The 20,524-nt window shown below is 42.0% G+C and overlaps 1 protein-coding gene across 1 annotated transcript in view; it reads right to left on the reverse strand.

Moving 5' to 3' along the window:
* The window catches only part of nkd1 (NKD inhibitor of WNT signaling pathway 1), a 36,660-nt gene that overhangs the window by 14,072 nt on the left and 2,064 nt on the right, over positions 1-20,524 (reverse strand). Inside the window, exon 4 of the mRNA XM_067595067.1 lies at positions 1,620-1,677. Coding sequence (XP_067451168.1) covers positions 1,620-1,677 — 58 coding nt within the window. The remainder of the gene's footprint in view (positions 1-1,619; positions 1,678-20,524) is intronic.

Genomic DNA, 20,524 nt, shown 5'->3' on the forward strand with positions numbered 1-20,524 from the left:
GGCTGTAGCCCCGAAGATATTTTCTTTAACCCCGACTAATTCTCCACTTTGAGCGAGTTGTCACTATAGAAGATGACAGTGTTGTAATTTTGTATCTTCAGTGAACAGAACGGAGGTTAGACCAATCAGAGAGGGTTTATAGAAAAATACGTGAACTTGTGTTTTATTGGCTAACAGGTCTCAGTCAATTCTTCAATTGATGGGGTTACTATGCCAAACACTAGCTCACACAGTCAGTCAGTGTGAGCAAAAAACGGATATACAAGATTTTTTACCAGTAAAGGGGTTGAAGCTGAAGCAGTGGCACAAACATCCTCTCATGCTGAGACAGGAAAACAAGGCGTCTGTATGAGTTCAAAATTACGTGACCATGATATGAGCAGAGCATAAGTTATATACAGCTATATACGTAGTTTGCATTGCACTGTAGCCAGCTTAGCAATGATAGCTTAGCTGTGCCTCCCCTTGGCTAGCGACACCAAACTAGCCTAATCTCATGTTAGATCTTAACCTTATGTCTGTTTCCCTTCTTATATTGCAGCCTGGACAAGTTGGGTCATAACAATACTGATGACAAAATTTAACCAGATAATATCATTTTAAAAAGACAGAACTCAGTCATTGTCTTCATTTTTCCACAGGTAGCAATATTTTCTCATGTTTTACTACCTGTACTGTACCACTGAGGTGGGGATTGTGGTTCATATCAACTAAGTCCATCAGCAATGACTTTGCCACCAAATTATGAAAGTTTACTCAGTCACTTTGAGTATTTAGCCATTTTCAACTCTCATTTGGGAAACTGCCATTGTATTATGGTTTTTGAGGATTTTCCATTATGTAGGCCTAGTAATAATGGTAGTAGGTGTCTGATATAACGCTCATTGTGGTTTGAGACATTTGAGTGGCTGGAATATTCATGTACAGATTATATGGTAAATCAAATCCAAACCCTTCCTTTATTCTCCAATTTTCACATTTTTTAAACATGCAAGAAAAAATGCATTGAAACAGTCTATTTAGAAGTATGTTCTTAAAAGTTTTTTGATGGAGAAGAATCTGGGCTCAGCCCCTAATGGTTAACAGTCCAGCCAACGCCCCTGCCGCAGCCCAGACTCAGGTTCAGCCCAGTGACTAAAAACCATTCCAAACTCCATTTATCAGTCATGTTATCTCTTGTCTCTCAACTTTGTCTGTTACCCAGTGAAGCAGAACTGAAATAAAAAGTGAATTTTCTGCCACGCTTCCAAATTCTGGGCTGGTCTCATTCAACTCTACATTTCAGCCTGCACCTCACGTCCAATCCTGTCTTTAAATGGGAGGGAAAGACTGTCTCCTCCCGGAGTTCTTAATTCAGGATCACATCACAGCAGGGAAAAAACATGGGGAATGGAGGCACTTTGCAGAGCACTGCTGGGGGAGGGGCGGATCAGAGAGGGAGGAGGAGGTGCAGAAGCAGGAGGGAAGGTAAAGGGGACCTCATCAGCACATTGTTTGGGCTTAAAGAGTGGGTGTGGAGTGGAGGGGAAAGGATGAACCACAGCAAAAAAGAACCACATAAGTACTGCACTTGTGTTCGTGTTTTTGCAGGTTTTCATTCAAATCAGCAGAGAGCCTACCTTCTAAACGGTAGTGTTCATCACCAATCCGCTCAGCACATGCTTCATCCATAGATTCCTGGCAAGAGAGAGAGAGAAAACCCATATATCACTGTTTCAAGTCATATAATGGCGAAGTATCATATTTTTGTCACATAAAAACAAACATCTTTAACGGTGCAAATCCACAGCACAGCTTTCCAACACAGAGCGATATGCCCAAATCAAAATTACAGCGTTTATATGTCTATATATGAACAAAGTTTGACAACTGCACGCTGAGCTTAAACAGCAGTGGAAAGTTTAAGAGGATAGTAATTGCAGGACTGAAACAAACTGAGCACAAGACTGGCAGTCAGAATTGAGACCATGAAAAAAGTATCTAAATCACCGCCGTCTGCCCTGCAGTGAATTCTGGGAAAGAGGGCTGGTAGTAGGGCTATTTCGGTGGCGGACTATCGTTGCAGCGATACGTTCGGAGGCTTGTTTCTATTCACCCGGGCCCCCTCTCCTGGCAGCTCTGTCTGTTAGTGCATACCACAGAGACTGGAGGGACATGTGATCCCTGGGTTTCACTATGGAAAAGTCTGGCTCAGGTATCCATGTGGCAGTCATCTGGCTGAAAAACCATTACTCACGAGCTGACAAACACGTATACATGCCCACATCCGTGCAAACATACACACACAAATTCAAAGACCTACCCATGGTCTCATTTTTAAGTTTTCCATTGCAAACATACTACTGCAAAAACATTTCTCTCTGACATCAAAAACTAGACAAATTGCACACAGATTCATCAGAAGAGCCAGAACATATTAAAGGTAGAGTCAGTGATTTTAATCCATTACACTTTTTGTCAAATTCAGCGAATATCTCCTCACGGTCTGCTAGCTGTCCGTTCTGTGTGTGCGGTGTTTGGTGTTCATACACGGCACTGGCTCTGTAAATAGGCATGTAAACACAGTGGCTTGAAGTGAGCCGGAAAACACTACGCCGGCCAATCAGCAGCAGTGGGCGTTCATGCTCACGCACAGGGCAGGGGAAACAGAACCCACTTCGTTTTTTTACGCTCCGAGTCTGTTTCTGTTAGTGACGTGTAATCTGAGCAGGCAGCTGTTTAAATCACACAAATATCCCGCTGTATATGTGTTTTACCATATCAATGAATCAATAAACACAAACACTGTCAATATCTCCCCGTGGAGTCGACATGCAAACTATTTTGGGTCAGTAAATTTCTGCTGTCAGTCAGCCTGGAGAAGGCAATTTGTTCGGCCGCTCGAGATTGAGTGAGAAGTGGGGAGGCCGCAGAGAGGCGGAGAGTGTGGATATACTGTTGTGCTCGTGAGACGAATTTTTGTTTTTCCGCTTGTGATAATGTGTAAGAGGAACAGAAGTGACTCTACAGCTGACACAACACTCTGGATTCTACCATATTTATCTTTTGGTTGTTGCCTTGGCAATGCACATCGATTAATTTGGGAGGCGGAGCTTCTGAATCAGCACAAAGGGAGGGAGTGTATTTGTTTGGGTGTGAAGTTCACACATTAACGATCTTTCTCCAGAATGACTGACTGTACCTTTAACAGGATTGCAGAACAATAACAGACACTTATTATAGCTGATGAATAACCTTGATAATTAATGATTAACCTTGTAAAGTTTTTATTGTATACATGCTTGTGTGTTCATTCATATGTCTGTGTGTGTGTGTGTATGTGTGATACAGAGGCGAAGCTGTGACAGCATGACAGACGGATTTTTGTGTAATCCAGAGAGGTAGAAGGTCAGATGGTGTGATCCTACCCTCCTCAAACTAGTGCCGGCCAGGCTGCAGCGCTGTGGGTGGCCTCAGGAAGAGAAAGCAGCAAACCACAGGACTAACTGACTGATAGACTGATACCCCAAAGCAGGAACCCAGGATAAACCTGTGTTTGTTGTTGGTATGAACAGGTCAACATGCGTTCCAGTCTGGCTTCATAACCCTGCTCCTGAACTGGTTTTAATGCAGGACTGACACTGCTTAGCTTTGGTGTGATAAAAGGGTCACAAGTAGTCTCTATGGTAACTGTAGGATTACAATAGGGTTACTTAAGAATACAGGCAGCTTTAACTTTATTTGAATTGACAACCAGTGTGACCAACAGCCTGTGTGTTTTACTTCACTTCATTTTTCTTTGCAAGGTCAAGAATTAACTTTTATGCTTTAGGCTTGCTTTTATGCTTATGACCACTAATTGACAACGGTCAATTAGTCAGTTTAACAGTCACACTTAATGCATCATTTTCAGTGGGCAATTTATTCATGTTAAATGGAATACAGCTACTTCTTCAAGTCTTGAATTTGTAGAGTTTATGGTACTTGCCAGCTTTGTGGTGATTTAAATATTTAATTAGTGCTCATTGCACTTTATTATGTAAACTTTGATAGAACGAAAGAAAAATAAGCCTTAAACAATATTATTCTTCGTTAAGATTTATTGTGAAAGTAACTCTCCTTCTGTCCAAACACTCACTTGCTTTCTCTGCTTGCCCTTTCTCTTTAAATAAAAGATTAAATTACTTTTAAACCTAAATACTATTATCAGAATTATACATTTTTAGTAACTTCTTAACCAGAGATGTTTGCTCACCAAAGCTGGGCAGCAGCCTGCATTCAACACATGTCAGAGATATGGTCGGGTTGTCTCATTCAGATGGACCCACGTTACTGTGTCAGTCTAAAAGGAGTAACACTCACACTGACCTCCATTTCCACAGAGCCCCACAGAAAAATAAAATCACTCCACCATCAACATTCCCCTAATTCCTGACACACAAAGATACACACACACAGATACACCGTCTTGAATGTATTTCCGTTTTTTTTTTTTGATGAATGATCCAAAATTATTTAGGGGTTAGCCAAGAACATGAGAAATGGGGGAAGAGGAATGTGCTAATTGGTTGTTGTCTTTGGTGATGGATGGGAGCCGTATTATTAGTATACTGGGGTTACTCTGGGATTTGCTCTGGTCAGTGTTAAGAAAAAAATATCCCATGCTTTTTTTAAACTTTACACACACACACACACACTCACACACACTCACACACACACACACTCATACAAATAGGCACTTCCCCATCCTCTCATGCAAAGTTTCTAAAGACAACGAGGAAGCAGAGGAAGAAGCAGAAACTTGCTTTGAATCTTGCAACCTGATTAAGAATCCATAAAATCTAGATCTGCTTCATAAAAATAAATAGAAATAATCGCTTGATTTTTTTTTTTGCTCTCAGTTTCTACAGCCAGTGATACAGCTTTCATGTAAAGACTGCATCCATCACCCTGGTCCTAACTGTTCTCACATACTCATCCTTACAATCTGTAATGATACAGTCTCTATGGAGCAGCTCCAGACCAACTGACCTGATGACATTACCACTTTAAAGCTTCGGTCTCTAGTTTCTGGCTTTGGCAGGGAGCTGTTCGCAATGACTGATCAGATCGTCCTGAGCCAAAAAGAAACATGCAGGCGTTCTAAAAATAAGCAGTGTTTTCTTCTAAGTTTCCTGTGTTCCCATCAGCCAATTGGTCAGGGGAACAATGAGGAAGATGTCTTTGTCCGGCTCTAGAAAAGGGAAGTTTTGATGGTATTAAGTATACTAAATCCTTTTAGACAGGAAGCTCTACAGACACCACTGAAGACACTGTAAAATGTTGTGAATATATTTTGTGAAGAGCTAAAAAATTACATCACCTTACATTCATATTCCCTCACATTTGCAATTCTAAAACTAAACTTCCCATTAGTAATATCAAAAAGTTAAAGCAGTAGTTGTAACAGTAGTACTGAGTGAATGTGCGAGCTGCTTTTAAACACACTAGGATAGAGTAAGTCAGTCCAGTTTATTAAGCCACAGAGAATAAAGGCTTGATCTCACTCATTCAGTTCCACTTCAAATGAAAGAGCTCAAAGTGGATTTGCCCAAACTGCAACGCTGGTCATCCCTCTCTAATGAGATTTTTCATCTAATGAGTAAAGAAGAGGCTCGACTGATGCAACATTTATAAACAGTTAGTGAATCCGAATGCTCATTGCCATCAATGAGAAAACCATGTCTCATTAGTTTCAGCACACATGGTATGTGTGCACAATGACCAAACTATATGTAAAATGGCGACCACAAAAGAGCCATCAATCTCTTTTGGTCAAACAATGAGTCAATGACGGGCTTCCCTTGGGACCCTTGCTAATTTAAGGGTCAGAGGTCATTGTGGGAGAGCATTTCAGGCCAGAAGAGCTCCCCACCCTCCCACCTCCAGTGAACCAACCACAATCTAAACAATGAAAATGTAGGGTGGTAAACTTCCATGGAGCCAGTATTGGCAGTGGTAGAATAAAATGAACACTGTATGATTCAATGCACTGCTGATTACTGCTGCTATACACTGAGTGATGCAGTATTTGAACGTTTTGTTGCTGCTTGTCTTTACGGCTGGCCTAATCAACTGGCAGCCCGCGGGCCACATCCGGCCCAGAAGCAACCTCCAAGTGACCCTGCAAGCTTGAATTAAATAGGCTATTTTAATAGCAATTTTAATAGTTTAATTGTAATATTATTTTATTAATATTATTTGTTAATAGCAATGTTATTGTGTAGCTCAAATGGTTACAGCACTGCAGCTGTGGTCTACAATCTGTAAGCAGTCAGGAAAGAAAATCAGTGTGAGAAACATATTCCGCCTGTGACTACAGGATCTGAGTCAACTGTTGATTTGAGTCATGCGTAGGCAAGTGGGTCCGCCATCTTGGACAGTTAGGTACGGCAACACCACTTGGACAAACCACATACATTCAATTGCACCCCATCAATGTACGTCCACTAAAAATGCTTGTTTTTGTCACTGACACGCTCAGATTGTTATTTAAGTGTCTGACAACATTATGGAAAGGACCATACAGAGAAAAAAACACATTTTTCTTTACCTTTCACTTGATCTGGTCTGTTTGTTATTGTGTCTAAACAAGTCTCACTCAAGGAGAAGTACTGCCCTGAAATCTCATGAGAGGTGAGCTGTTGCAGGAAGACAGCCGTGGAAACGTGAGTGAGAGTTGGAGAGAGGAGTGCCGGGAAGAGTTTTTTTGTGTTGGAGCACAGCAGCATAGCTTAGTGTTATCCAAAAGATTTACAAAGTCATGGCTGAATATTTAGCTGATTTCCTACAACTCTTGCAAGCTTTCAGAGCGATACTTCTCCTTGAGCGAGACTTGGTTAGACACAATAACAAACAGACCGGATCAAGTGAAAAGTAAAGAAAAAAGTTTCATTTCTCTGTATGGTCCTTTCCATAATGTTGTCAGACACTTTTTAAAGTGAAACAATAAACATTGCTATTTTTACTACATTCATTTGCATTTGTTTAAAATTTGTCATTATGAAAAGCTAAAAAAAAAAAGGTTTTTAAATAGGCTGCTGAAAATGTCTGGCCCAGCTACATTTCCTGGTTTTAAAATCTGGTCCAATTGAATTTGTAATTGAATAGCCCTGCTTTACGGCTTGTGGTCCAGACAGTTTTATGAAAGCTTACAGCGAGGTGTCACTTCCCCGAGACTCCGCAGGATTCGGTCAGAGGTGCGGGCTTCGGGGCACAAACAAGCATCTCTCTACTGCACTTGGGACCAGCTAAAACAATTTTCCAGACATGATGTTAAATGTTCTGTGGAAACCAGAGCATAAAGCATTCTGCTTTCAACAGCAGCCAGGTCCTTCAGAGCTTCTTCAGGGCCTCTAGGACAAGGGGTTGTATGGCCCCTGTGTGTTTTAAAGTTGTTCAAGCCCCCTCACCAAAAGTGATTTATTGCTGGGCTACAACACAGAACACAGTGTGCCTGCCCCATTACAACATCCCATCTACATTACTCGCCGGCCCAAAGGCCTGTTTGGTTTGGCCATTGTAACTATTTGGCAAACTTCATCAATGGCACACATTATGAATATGGATTTGGACATGCCAAAAACAGATTAACATATTTAAGAATAATAATATTTACTGAACTAACATTATATCCAGTTGACAATTCTACTCCACTAAGTGTGTTTTCCTTATTAATGAAAACATCAGCTCTAAAACATTATAATAGGGATGCTCATTTAACACCAGTCCTTTGACCAACTCATGTTCAACTTAACAATTATTTATAATTAATAATCAATTGAAATGAAAAAGCAAAGTAATTTACATGGTTTATTGAATTAAACATCTCCTCTTTCTGGTGTTCACTTGCTTTACATTATCTTACTTTGTTTGTGTAAATGGTATACATGTGTGGACATGACATGTTCAATGAAATACATTTTATTCCAGTTACAAACCTTTTGCAACTTCATCTCATCAATGAGGCTGAAAGTCACCAAGATGCATCGTAAATGGAAGAGTTGTAGCCTGACACTTATGTCCATATAAGCACAGTCAGTCTGAGGCCACATTCTGGTGGAAATTTAATTAAAATGCCACATTCTTTTTAAAACTGGGCATTTTCATTATGCCTGGCGAGTCAAATATGACAACCTTGCCAATGTATCACTTGGTTGCTCATCTTTATTCAACATGAATGTAAATAAAATAGATCAATGATTGTGTACATCCTGAGCTAACTTAGAGCGGGGTGCTGCTGAAAAGAGCACTCTGCCCAGCTAGCCTACACTGGATAAAATAAGGCTAAAAAACAGCTTTTGCCATTTCAGGGTCCACATTGTATGATGGTGTTTTATCGTATTCCCCAGGATAGAGAGCAAGAGAGTTAGAGAAAGTGAGAAAGACAGTGAGCGCATGCTGGCACAGAACCAACTTGGTGAGTTAAGACAGAAAGTTGCCTCTAGCGTCATCCTTACTCTGACACTGCAGACATGGACCCACTGGGCCAATTTTTTTTTCTGTGAGTCTGTGTTTGAAAGCAAAAGGGCACATTAAAGTGCAAGTAATATGTACTTGTATGTGATTGTGGGAAAGTCCCACAAGGCTTCTTGGTCTTGATGCTGTCTGCCTCCACGACCCGCCACACAGGCTGACAATTTATGCGGCCGACGACAGCTCCCCCTGATCGCGCGCCAGGGCTCAGTGGAGGCAGGCCTCTGGAGCAATGGCAGCGCTACTGGCACTCCATCAAAACCCGGGAAAAATCTCATTAGGACTGCGGATGGGTGCCTCCTGCTCCGTCCCTCACCCGGTGCAAGAAAACACCTTCAGGACTGCAACATTCGCAGCAGCGGTGCCGGCGTGAAGTGGGGAGCGACACACATGAAAGGCCATTTAGCCAAGTGAGAAAGACAGGCAGAGTGACAGAGACAAGGGAGAATGTGGGAATAGTAGTGGTGTTTCTCCAAGTACATGTCTGCTTCCTCTGGAGACAACTGAGCTTGCTGACACTCTCATAAAATCCACCCAGCACTAGAGAGGGAGAAACAGAGCTTTACAGAAAGTGAGAAGCTATTAATCTCATGCATGTCTAACAGCTACATTGTGTTCAATATCTGAACACCTACAGTATGTAGATTTTTATGTATAGTAGACTATAGGAAGTATCATGACATACCAAAGAATTAGGGCTGTAGTCTGCTGGTCGACTAGTCGATTAGTTGGTCGATATGCTCTCATCCGACTAAATTCTCATTGGTCGAATAATCTCCATGTTATTTTCATAAGGAGAAAAGTGCTACATCAATAGCTTTCCAGGAGTAATCCAATATTTCCTGTGGCGGGAGGGACAGACTAACAAATTACCTGTAAAAACGGGGGTGTATTCAAACACCCCCGTTGTTTTCACAACTTTGAACTCGCCCAAGCTAATGGGGACTGCTGGGTCTAACTGTACTCAACGTTTACTGAATGTACTGAACGTTTCTCCATAATGACACAATGAGAACCCCCACCAGGCCAAAAAAAATATTTTTTAATATTTGATCTCCAAATGAATATCCATTCATTTGGAGATCGATAGCATTTGGGAGTCTCTGTGCAGCGCTGTTCCGGTACGTGAGTCAACCTCTGTCATTGCCTGGGAAACTGTTGGTAGCGTAACTCCATCCATTAAGGAGTATGTTTGCGTAGTGAGTGGGAAAGAGCGAGGGGCAGGGAAGTGATGGTGAATGCGAGCGGGGCAGAGGAAAAGGTTAGTAGTAAGTTGTCAGTCTGGCAGTAAATGTACAGTACAGACTACAGTGTGTCAGTTAATAAATGCTAAAAAGTCACGTCTGTTGTTTCCCCAAATGCTGGAAAAGTGAAGGAGGTTAGCTCCAAAGTTAGCAACAATGGGTTAGCCTAACCTGAAGACACAAAACAGAGAAATACAGAACAGAGAAATGTGTGGCTGCCGAGTTTACTGTGCACTCTGTCCCCACGACTAATCAATTAGTTGAAGATTATATACGATTTTAGTCGACCAAGATTTTCTTTGGTTGACTACAGCCCTACAAAGAATAGTGCAATACATGTGATGCCTTGCTGTCCTTGTAACAGAATAGCCAAGATACACTTGACTTGTCATCACATCTTTGTACTTTGTCCTATATAGTTAGCGCATTTGGTGAATAAAATGATTTCGACTGATTCTGTATAACTTGGATAGCAACCATTAGCTAAAGTTGATGAATTACTAATGGAGAAAACAGCTGTATAGTATGGGAATGCCCAAAAACTCTAGTGCAGACACAGTCCCTATGTTGAAAACCAATAAGTAAAAAAACAAAAAACTTTTATTAGTTTTAGAGCTGCAAATTAGCTTATAGATGTAGTGTTACACAGAGAAGCCCTCAAGAGAGGAAATACCCATCCCCCTCCACCATCCCAAAGAGTAAAGTGAGACACACAGGAGGAAAGCAGCAACTCCGGGAATCTGAAGCAGTGCCCATCCTGCAATGTGTGGTAAATGTGGTGATACCATTGAAGGAAAAACAAAACAAGGAAACAAAATGGACCATCCGTCATCACCATACAGCACTTTAAACCTGGGTCCAGTCCATGCACCTTCCAGCAACATTAAACAGCCTCATTCAAAAGCACCACGCAGCAGTAAAACATGACGCCCCGAGATGGAGCCAAGATAGAGGGTGTTGATGTGAGGTAGTGAAGCAGTGCACTGCCTGTGAGTGTGGCTTCAAAGGGGATCAGTTTTCACACATGAAATAAAGATCTCAGATAATCATATAGCATAGCAAAGCTGACGCGAGACAGTCCCATTTACGGAGGGAGGGGAGATGGGGCCAATTTTTACACAACACCTCCTGACTGAGAGCCGTGGCAAATGAACGCTTCTACATTTCTCTGAAGACAACAAGATAAATCTGTTTTTTACACAGGGACTATCAGGCTCATCATCACATGATGCACTGAGGTAGTTTATTGAATTTGCTCCAGTAGAACAGATGCTTGGGTTCTCTAAAATGTCGATGCTTTACAACAAACTGAGCAAATGCGTAAAACTGATCTCATGAGCAGTCAGCAGTGCCCAGAGGAAGTCATATCTGCTGTGCTTTACAATGCAATTTTATGCCTTTGATAAGAAACTGAATGCCTTTCCAGAGGTCACAGACTGTAAATCTTTTGATGTTGAGCCTTTCACATACTCCATTAACAAAACATAAGCTATCTGGTGGGTGCCTTTAATCTCAAGCAACTTACAGTACATTTAGTGCACAAGTTTTATTTTTCAGAATAAAAGTAGAAATATTACACTGCTGAACAGCGTTATTACCAGTTCACTATGCAAAAAAAAATTCACATTCAGGGGCTTGGTCAGGTGGGAAATAACAGCAAAATTGTACAAATATCATCAGGCTGCTACAACACCCAACTTTGAGACCACATGTAGGCCGCAACTGGCCAGCAATCAAAACCCACCAAAGCTTCCTCTCTTGTGTCTTAACCAATCTGTCCACTTTAATTTGTCACCTTGTCTAAAGAAACGGTAATACTTGAATTGACATATAAACTGGCTAAATATTAAGTCTTTAATTCTGCCCACTTAAGAGGGCTAATGTGTCATTTGACATCTCAGAGGGAGCATCAAAGACAGACATCTTCTCTGTAGACTCTGCGGCCACACGCCTGACACCCCTCAGTCACGGCACACCTACTTCTCTTCCTGCACCCCAGGAAGGAAATTATAGCCACGGAGTTGGGATCCATCACTAGGCAGGTTGGACGAAGCCGCTCTATGATTAAAGTGTGCATGATCAGCAACACCGAGGCTGGAGGGGTTTGAGGAGGCGTCGCATGCCAGAGGGCTTACCGTGTTAACTCTAGTTCATGACACAGGTCGTTGAGAGATTCTCCACACAAAAACACACAGAAGAGAAAGGAGAAGTTTAAAAAAAAAAAAAAAAGGCACTGCATATGGAGGAGGTGTTGTTCTGTAGAGTTGCGCTGTGCGTGCTGTATATTAAGCTAAATTATACACTATGTCTGTGTAAATTAACTCTCTGACATTGCCAGATAAGAGGTTGCAAAGACACATGTCTGCGTAGTGTGTGAGCACATGCATGTGTGTGTACATTCATGTGAATGTGTGAATATTTGTGCATGTGTTGTTTGTTCTCTGCATTCATTTTTTCTTCTTTTTTTTTTTTTTACAGGACCCACAAGTGCAGTGATTGGATGCTTTCCTTTTATAGAGCGATAGTGCACAGCCACCAGTCATTTCTCCACGTCAGATTAACACTGCAAACACTGCTGGTCACATTACCTCACCCACATCAAAGGCTGCCTCCTGAAAGGCTCAGTGGAATATTAGCAGAGATTTACAGCCCTCATCTCTGTGCTTCAGAAACATGCTGATCTGAAGTAATCTCTCTCCTCCTCTCCCTTTTTTGTGTTTTATGTGTGAAGTTGGCCAACACTTTAATGACCCATTTACAAAACTTTTACACCTGCAAAGATAAGCTTTTACAACTCAGCCAGCCCCTCGAGCACTAAACCCTACCTGTTATTCAAGGTAACAGCCTTTATTAGCGTTTCAAAAATATGTAGTCACTAAAATTAACATTTATCACACTCTTTATCAAAGCCTTATCTCACCAGAGAGAAGCAGAGGGAGAAGATATAAGGTGTCAAGATCAAGAGTCTAACTGCAATTTAGAGAAACCGTGCCAGTAATTAGTAACTACTGCATTCTTCAGGACAATCAATAGATCAATACTACTACTGTTACTACATGTTAATTATTGTCATTATGAGTCTTCTTTTGATGATTTGCACTTATAAGCGCACACCAGCATGAAGGTTAAGTTTGTGCAGACTGCATGAGCTAAGCCTCTTCTGTTTTTATCCTAAACTTTCCTCAGGAGTCAGAGGGTTAACAGGGAATCTGAGCTAGAGGTGAATCCTTAAAACACATTCTCCACCAGCCAATGAACTCCACTTTGGGACCTTGCATTCCCAAGAGGAAGCTGTGGTTTGGAAGGGAATGGAGACAGCCTGTCGCTTGGCCTTGATTTACAGGTGGTCTCCGCCTGCCAAGAGTAACAAATCACAACATTATGGCCCTCCGAATTCACAGTGAAGCTCAGTTCCAAAGAATGAGAGAAAGAGAAGAGAGGGAGTCTTATGCAAAATGACACACCTCATCTCCAAAAGCTTGTGCGGTTAGTACGGCAATTGGATATCTCACCCTCGCTGAAGGAAATTAGTTATCTCTGGAACCTTTAACTTCCTCTACAAAAAGGGCAGAGCAGCCCTGCTGAGGTGATATGGGTTTGCGGAGCATGTGCATGTGTGTCAATCATTATTGCAAGAAGAGTATGGTTTATACAGTCCAGACAAATGGTTGGCAACATGCCTGCCTCCCTGTTTAAGTGTCTGAGTGTTGTGTTTTAACAGTGAGTGTGCTACACAGTGTCTAGAGGGTCTTAGTAATTAGTCAAAGCTCTCTTTGAGGAGAGACAGTCCTTCAGTCGTCTGGGTGCCGTCAGACGCCAGCCTCAAGTGGTGCAAAGTGTGGGAGGAACAGGGTTTTAGTCAAGAAGTCTACCTTGAGGGCAGCAAGAAAGTGACAGGCACTTCAACCTTTCAGCACAGCCAAATGAGAAGAAACACTTCTGTGATTTGTCATGTCAGTGGCTACAGCCTTAGGATTTCACTCCAAAATAATGTATATTCATCTTGAGACTGCTGATTCTTGATGTTTCCACGGTGTCTAACATTATTTTAAAAATTTAAAAGATTAAGAATGTTCCTCTTCAAAGCCATTTCCTTGTCTCTGCACTCGTCAGCAAAGCTCCATGTGGTAGGTTCGACGTTTTGAAAACCTCTGACGTGTGCATGCTGACCAGATGGGACCGACCTCAACACCAAGGTGGCCATTCTCCCTCTGTGCCGATGCACACACATATCCATACACTCACACACGCATATGCACACAGCATGTTTGGAGCAGACATCCTGCCAGCCACAAGCCACTACCTCCAAACATCCGTCATATCTGACCTTTTAACTGTGGACCTAAAATCTCTGTAATTACAGAGAGTGTTTCAACTTAGCAAGTAAACACAGCAGCAGAAATAGACACTTCAACTACTATATACAAGTACGCTGGTGCCAGAGGCAGGTTTCTATTCATAGCTGACTGGAATTAGTGGCTTGTGTCACTGCTCACCATAATGAACTTAAAGCGGAGTAGTTTACTTAGTTGCTTAGCAAACTGCTACCAAATTCCACTACTGATGCTTATACATGCATTTCACTCACATATCACACACGTAGAAACACATAAACTCGAATACAAGCGTACACACAAACCAAGAACCAGGAAACCATGATGAAAAAGCTAAAACCCAGTCCATGGTCTCTCCATTAAATCTCTGAATTCAGTTAAAAGGGGAATCACTACTGTTGGTTTCACAGCTTTATTATATTGTGTCTTGATTATAAGCGAAAGAATCATATCATCAGCATACAGGAAACAGTACTGACATTTTTCACCATTTATGACACAGTGAAAAGTTAAAAGTTACATCCACAAAAGTAAACAGCAGCTGAGAGAGAAAGGGATCAGTTTTTGTTCCAAAACAGCATGATATCTATTAATAGAGGTATAGGAACGCTACAAACACACACCTACATACACCCGACAGAAATGTATTTCACATACTCTTAGAGGTAAATCTAAACTTACTCAAATTTGATAAGCCAACTACATCACAAGGTTTGGGGGTCTTGCAGTTACTATTGCAGGCCCCTGAAGGCTTAAAAAACTCTGTCCTATGCAGTGTAATACTCTATACCCATCAGGGCTGCTGTTTTTGCAAACTTGAGCAAGAAACTGGGTGGAGGAGTGGTGGGTTTGACAGACAGGGCAAATGGCTCTTTGGGGAGCACAGGGTTGGTCTGCTTCATTGAGTCTACAGGGTGAGGTCCTCTTTGGGTTGTGGCACCTGTGGAGCATAAACACACCAGGGGAGGACAGCTTTCCTTTCAGCAGGGCCGCTCTTCTGTTTAGCTTTCCTTCCACCAAAAACATCCCCTAACAGACAATCCAGACCTCCTCCAGGCCTGGCGCCACAGGAAGAGCTGAAGAGCCCTGGAACCTCTGTCTGTGGGAGGCACAATGCTCTTCCAGCTCTGTTTACCTAAATCTACTTCCTCCATTCCCTCTACCTCAGGTGGCCTTAGGGCTCTGGTCACCAAAGCTCTCAAACACAAGGAGGATAAATACAACAGCAGGGCTCATGGAAGCTGTGGAGTCCATCACTGGTGTTTCCCTACGTCCAGTTTGTAAGAAAAACAAGTGGAAGGGAATCACACTGGGACTGCGCGTCTGTTAGCAGCGATAAATGGATTCACATATTAGGATAAACAAATTGGTAATGTGTGTCTAGTATATATTTGTGAATGCCTGCCTACTTCATGGCACATGAGTGTGCACGCACGCTCCTGTGCATGCGCGCAATCTCATGAGAGCCTGATAGCAGTTTTATGCAGATGTTGATCTCGTCCTATTTGAGAGCCACTTTGAGTGCTCAGTCAAATTATTCAGCACTTACTGCACGGGCCAGAGCGCAACCCGCAGGGGAACCTGATAAACAAACAAGAGAGAATTATTCAGGGTTTAAACACTTAAACACCCACTTCAGCAGAGCCTTTTAAGTGGGTGATTAAAATGGGCACTGAGCTCCTACAGAAAGCTCAAAGGAGCTCAGCGCCACCACAGGAGCCTGAGTCACCTAGAGTTTCTCCCAGACCCACACATTCACACACATACACACACACATACACACACACAAACAACCCTGTCAATCACTAACCTAATTCTCACATTCAAAACTATACTAACATCATCATCATCACCATCCTCACTAAATAAACCATCATCACTGCTTTCTGCCCTCCTCACTCCACAACACGCCTCTATAGACCTTTCTCACTACAGACATTTGTCATAGCAGAAGCACAGGTGTAATTAATAACATTAATTGATTTGATTTACTGGGACACTTAATGTAACTGAGCCATCATTAATGTTCTTAGTTACACCTGTGCTTTTCCAACTATGATACAATCAAAATGTAAACAGTCAGAATTTTTGCTCTTGTAACAGATATTTTGGTTTGGGAATGTGGCTGAAAGCGCTCTAAGTCATATACAGTAGAGTAGAGTCAAGGCACGTACTCCCTCTTGCATAACTTAGATTCAATCACATTGGTTGAATGAAACTGGCCATTATCTATCAACTACAATATTTATCACCTAATTGGTCTCCTTTTGAACGTAATATTTCAAGTCAGAAGGGGAAGGAACATTTTCCTGATGCTTTTTAAAATACATTATCATGTCAAAAGTATACACACAGATCAAAAGGTTGAATATAATATGTGAGCATACATGAGCATTTCAGCAAGATGATGATGTCAGTTAAAAGAACTCTATATTTAGATGGATTGTCTGCCCGAAGTGTCACACTATTTAAACTATTTACTTTGCACACGTTAATCAATTGCAAACCATTTCAATCTGAGGCTGAGTCCAGTTTCAAAACAAGAGCAAACAAAATATCTTCACGTCCTAAAAAATCTGACTATTCCATAGGATTTTGAAATAAATGCCACACTCAAGTGTGGAACAAAACCCTCCAGCCTAAAATGTAACTGTGAAAGGGGTGGTGAGAGACACTTTGATCAACAGCTATGTTGCTCCAAACTGAGCATATATTTGGGGAAACAAAGCACAATCTCAGCTGCTAATCCCCTGAGATTCAGAGCACATTCCCGCAGAAGCCTTTGATCTCTGGAGTGCATCCGGACAGCTGACTCCAGACACACTGCACACTTACATGCACATGCATGAACAGATTTGCACATACATGAGCACCATTTCACTCTTACTACTAATATGCCAAATGCATAGTTTTATTTCTAATTACACCTACAAGTGACAGTCACTTAAAACTGAACTTCAATATTGCATCTCTAAAATCAGAAAACGATATGCAATGTGTAATAGTCAGTGTGAAACACACGGAGAGATGGAGAGGAGATGCTTTAGCACAAAAAAAGAGAAAAAGGTGGATAAACCTGATCAAATGTCTACATGCCACTAGAGCTTTGCCTTACTCTAAACCACCATCATTCTTTCACAGAAATCCTTTCCAGAGGGCACCATTCATTGAGTTATCCGCTCTGCTTTGTCACACAGGAGAGACTCTTCCAGCTTTTACTAATCTATGTGACATACAATGCCGGATGTGACATTAAAGCCACCTGCATGTCCTCGAACCTCCCAGTCCCCCAGCTACGTTGATGTCAGCCAAAGACTTCCACCCCATCTTCTCATGGGAACATTTTTTTTTTAAATCACAGAGCCCCTCTATGGCCAGGTGCTACCCCTCCTCCCCAAAGGCTAAGGCTTTTCTTCTCTTTAGAGTGTGGCTCCAAACTTTTCTCCCAGCCTCTTCAAAGAGCAACAACAGGCCCTTGGTCCCTTGGGAGCACAGAGGGGGTAGAGCCCGGCGGGAGAGGGGCATACGTCACACAGCACGCACAAGAGGCCAGCCGGTGGGAAAAGAAAACGCACAGGGAGAAGACAGAAAGAAGGAGAGAAAGAGGAAGAGGAGTCTGCATTTGAAAGGTGCTTTCAGCTTCTAGACAAGGGCCCTCGCTTTGTGAAAACGACAAGGAGAGAAAAAGCACAACAGCAGAAGCGAAAGAAGAAGGGGGCACAAAACCTGCCGTGTCTTTTATCAGACTCGGAGGCTGAGGGAATGCGTTTGAAAGCTTCAGGCCTACATACTTCCAAAAAAACTTTTCTACTTGCAAAAAAAAAAAAAAAAAAAAAAATCAAAGAACTGGCAACCAACTACGAGACAAGGGGGTTGGGGGCAGAAGTTCCACTGTGATTCACTTTTGAGTTGCATTCTGTCGTCAGATGCACCTTTGCTTTTTGTCTAGGATCCCATACAAGTTGATAGAAGCTCGGTTTAAAGAATAAACTGTAAGCCTTGGAATTGTAAGAGCAGTGGCTTGGGAAGACTGGAGGTGGAGGGGGTCCTTTTACTACACAGAGGGTAGGGCTTCATGGCGGAGGAGGAGCCATCAGTGTCACTACAAACACCTCCCTGCGTGGCCCACTTCAAATGCAGTCTCATTTCATCAGCCACAACCAACACAGGGCCACAGGGTAAACGCAAGAAACAGATGGAGTCTAGGAGGGGAGAAAGGAGGAGAAGGGAGGGGGGGGGGGGGGGGAGGGGAATTTTAAGAATAGAATGGGGTGACTTGGGGAGAAATAATCATAATGTTTGAGCAAAGCATTAAAATAAATTTTTCTTGAAGTGATTCTTAACATGCTACAAAAATACTAGACTTCCCTTTCAACTCGTGCCAAGAGAAGCGTCAGGAGCAACCTAATAAACTAGCCAACAGAAATTTGAACTTCCAAGTCATAAGTTGTGAAAACCTTCAGCCCTATCAGTGTCTATGTCAGCGACATAATTTTACAGGGCGCACATAACATATCAATTTTATGGGTAGGTGTGGACACCACACTACACAGGGGGAGAAAGTGTGCTGAGACTCACATGACCCGGATCTCAAATGTTGAGACCCACAGATCCACCTGCCCGCACCACTCAGTCACTGTCTGCCAGCCATCTGACTGCAGAACTCATGAAAGGGTACGGGGTCTGCGAGATAACATCATTAAGCCTTCAAGTGCACCTCTATGCCTCAGTCTATCCTGGCATTAACGCCAACTGCTAATGTGAGCAGCTCAACAAAACAATGACTTCTATAACACCAGCTTTGTTCCAACAGGGACTATAGTTTGGAGAGGATCGGATCAAAAGAATTCCAAGCGTGGACTCCCTACTGTTGACACCCGACCCACATTCTCTGGGACCCTGGCTCAGCTGGGAGGGGGGCTCAAAGAACAGCGGCTATAAAAAACTGTCTCACCAGGTATTCTATACAATATAAACAGCTTTTAAAGCTAAGAGACTTGACTCACATTCTCTCAACTAAGAGGTTAGCTTCTGTTTTCAGAAGGCTTTTTAAACACTTCTCACGGCGCATTAAGACTTCTATTACGATTACCATTTTCTTTCCTTTTTTGGATACACAGCTAAGCTTACATTGTTTCAAGAAATATACATGTTTTAATCATAATATTAAGCACAGTGCTTTTACCACACATGATGAATTAAAAAGTACTAGTATCATTTGTAATGATTTATTAGGTTTTAGGAAAGCTAGTTTTTGTGCAGGCCTTCAGATACTCCACCCTTTTTGTGCGCTCCATCAGTCCGGCTGATGTTCAGGTTGATAAGAAAATTCACTGAGGTGTGGCTGGGGGTGGATTGAAAATTCATGGCGGTGCGAGAGAAATCCTCCACACAGCAGTGCAAAATGTAATCCGTTGGTAAAAATCAACCATTTACTTATCCTGTGCGAGAATGAACGATATTTTTTTGATGTCCTTATTTTACAACTCGGTGCTGCCCTGCAGTAGTGGTGCCGCCGTGGTGAGAAGAAAAGCAGACAATCGCGCCACATATGAACAGACCTAACGTGGAATCATCACATTCAGAAATCTATTTTTTGAATGCTGAAATCTTGGATATTTGATTGTTGCAAAGTCAAAAAAATCTCTGTGTGTGAACATGGATTTTTCTTCCCCCTCAGCATTGCTTGTAACTTCATATGTGTAATAAAATATGTTCAATGCACTCTGGCAAACCACAGCAATTGTTTAAACTTTAAAATAAAAATGAAAGATTTTGCATCCACTCTATTATCACAAAACAAAAGCACCCAAATAAATATTGATGTCAGAAACACCTTTCTTCTTTTATTCATTTTCCCTTTGAGCTATAAAAGCCATTAGGCACCCAGACTTGAATTATTTATACACACTGAACTCCGCCAACTCCAAATTGTTCAAAAACATCCAACTCTTTCAGCAGCTCCTTTTCCATCCTGGGCCAAAACTCACACAGAAGTGCATGCATATTTCCAAGAATAGAGTAATGAATGTTTGTTTTTGTGGTAATAATATATGGTAATTGCATGGTAATAATCCAAAGCTTATGAAACCCACTTAACACATGAACAACCACGTAAATGGCAGATATTTTCTGCTGCAGCAGCATCAACATGCTCTGCAAAACTGACCAAGTTTCAGGTGTTTCTCATACAACCAGTCCCCCAAAAAATATCCCAAAGACACAGCGCCTGCAGTGAGTGGGATCCTGTTACTATATAAAGATGTTTATTGCAGCTTTGGGCACATGTCAGGATTAGCAACTTTGGCACCAGGTGGGTGCAACATGTAAAGCCACTGCCCTCCTCCCAGCAGTCCGTAACAAACTCAATTACTCACGTCACCTCAGACTGGACCATGCAACACCGTGGCTGCCCTTGCGGCAGAAGACAGAACAATGGTGGACTTTAGACTT

The sequence above is a fragment of the Thunnus thynnus genome, chromosome 1, assembly GCF_963924715.1.
Source record: "Thunnus thynnus chromosome 1, fThuThy2.1, whole genome shotgun sequence".
Lineage (NCBI taxonomy): Eukaryota > Metazoa > Chordata > Actinopteri > Scombriformes > Scombridae > Thunnus > Thunnus thynnus.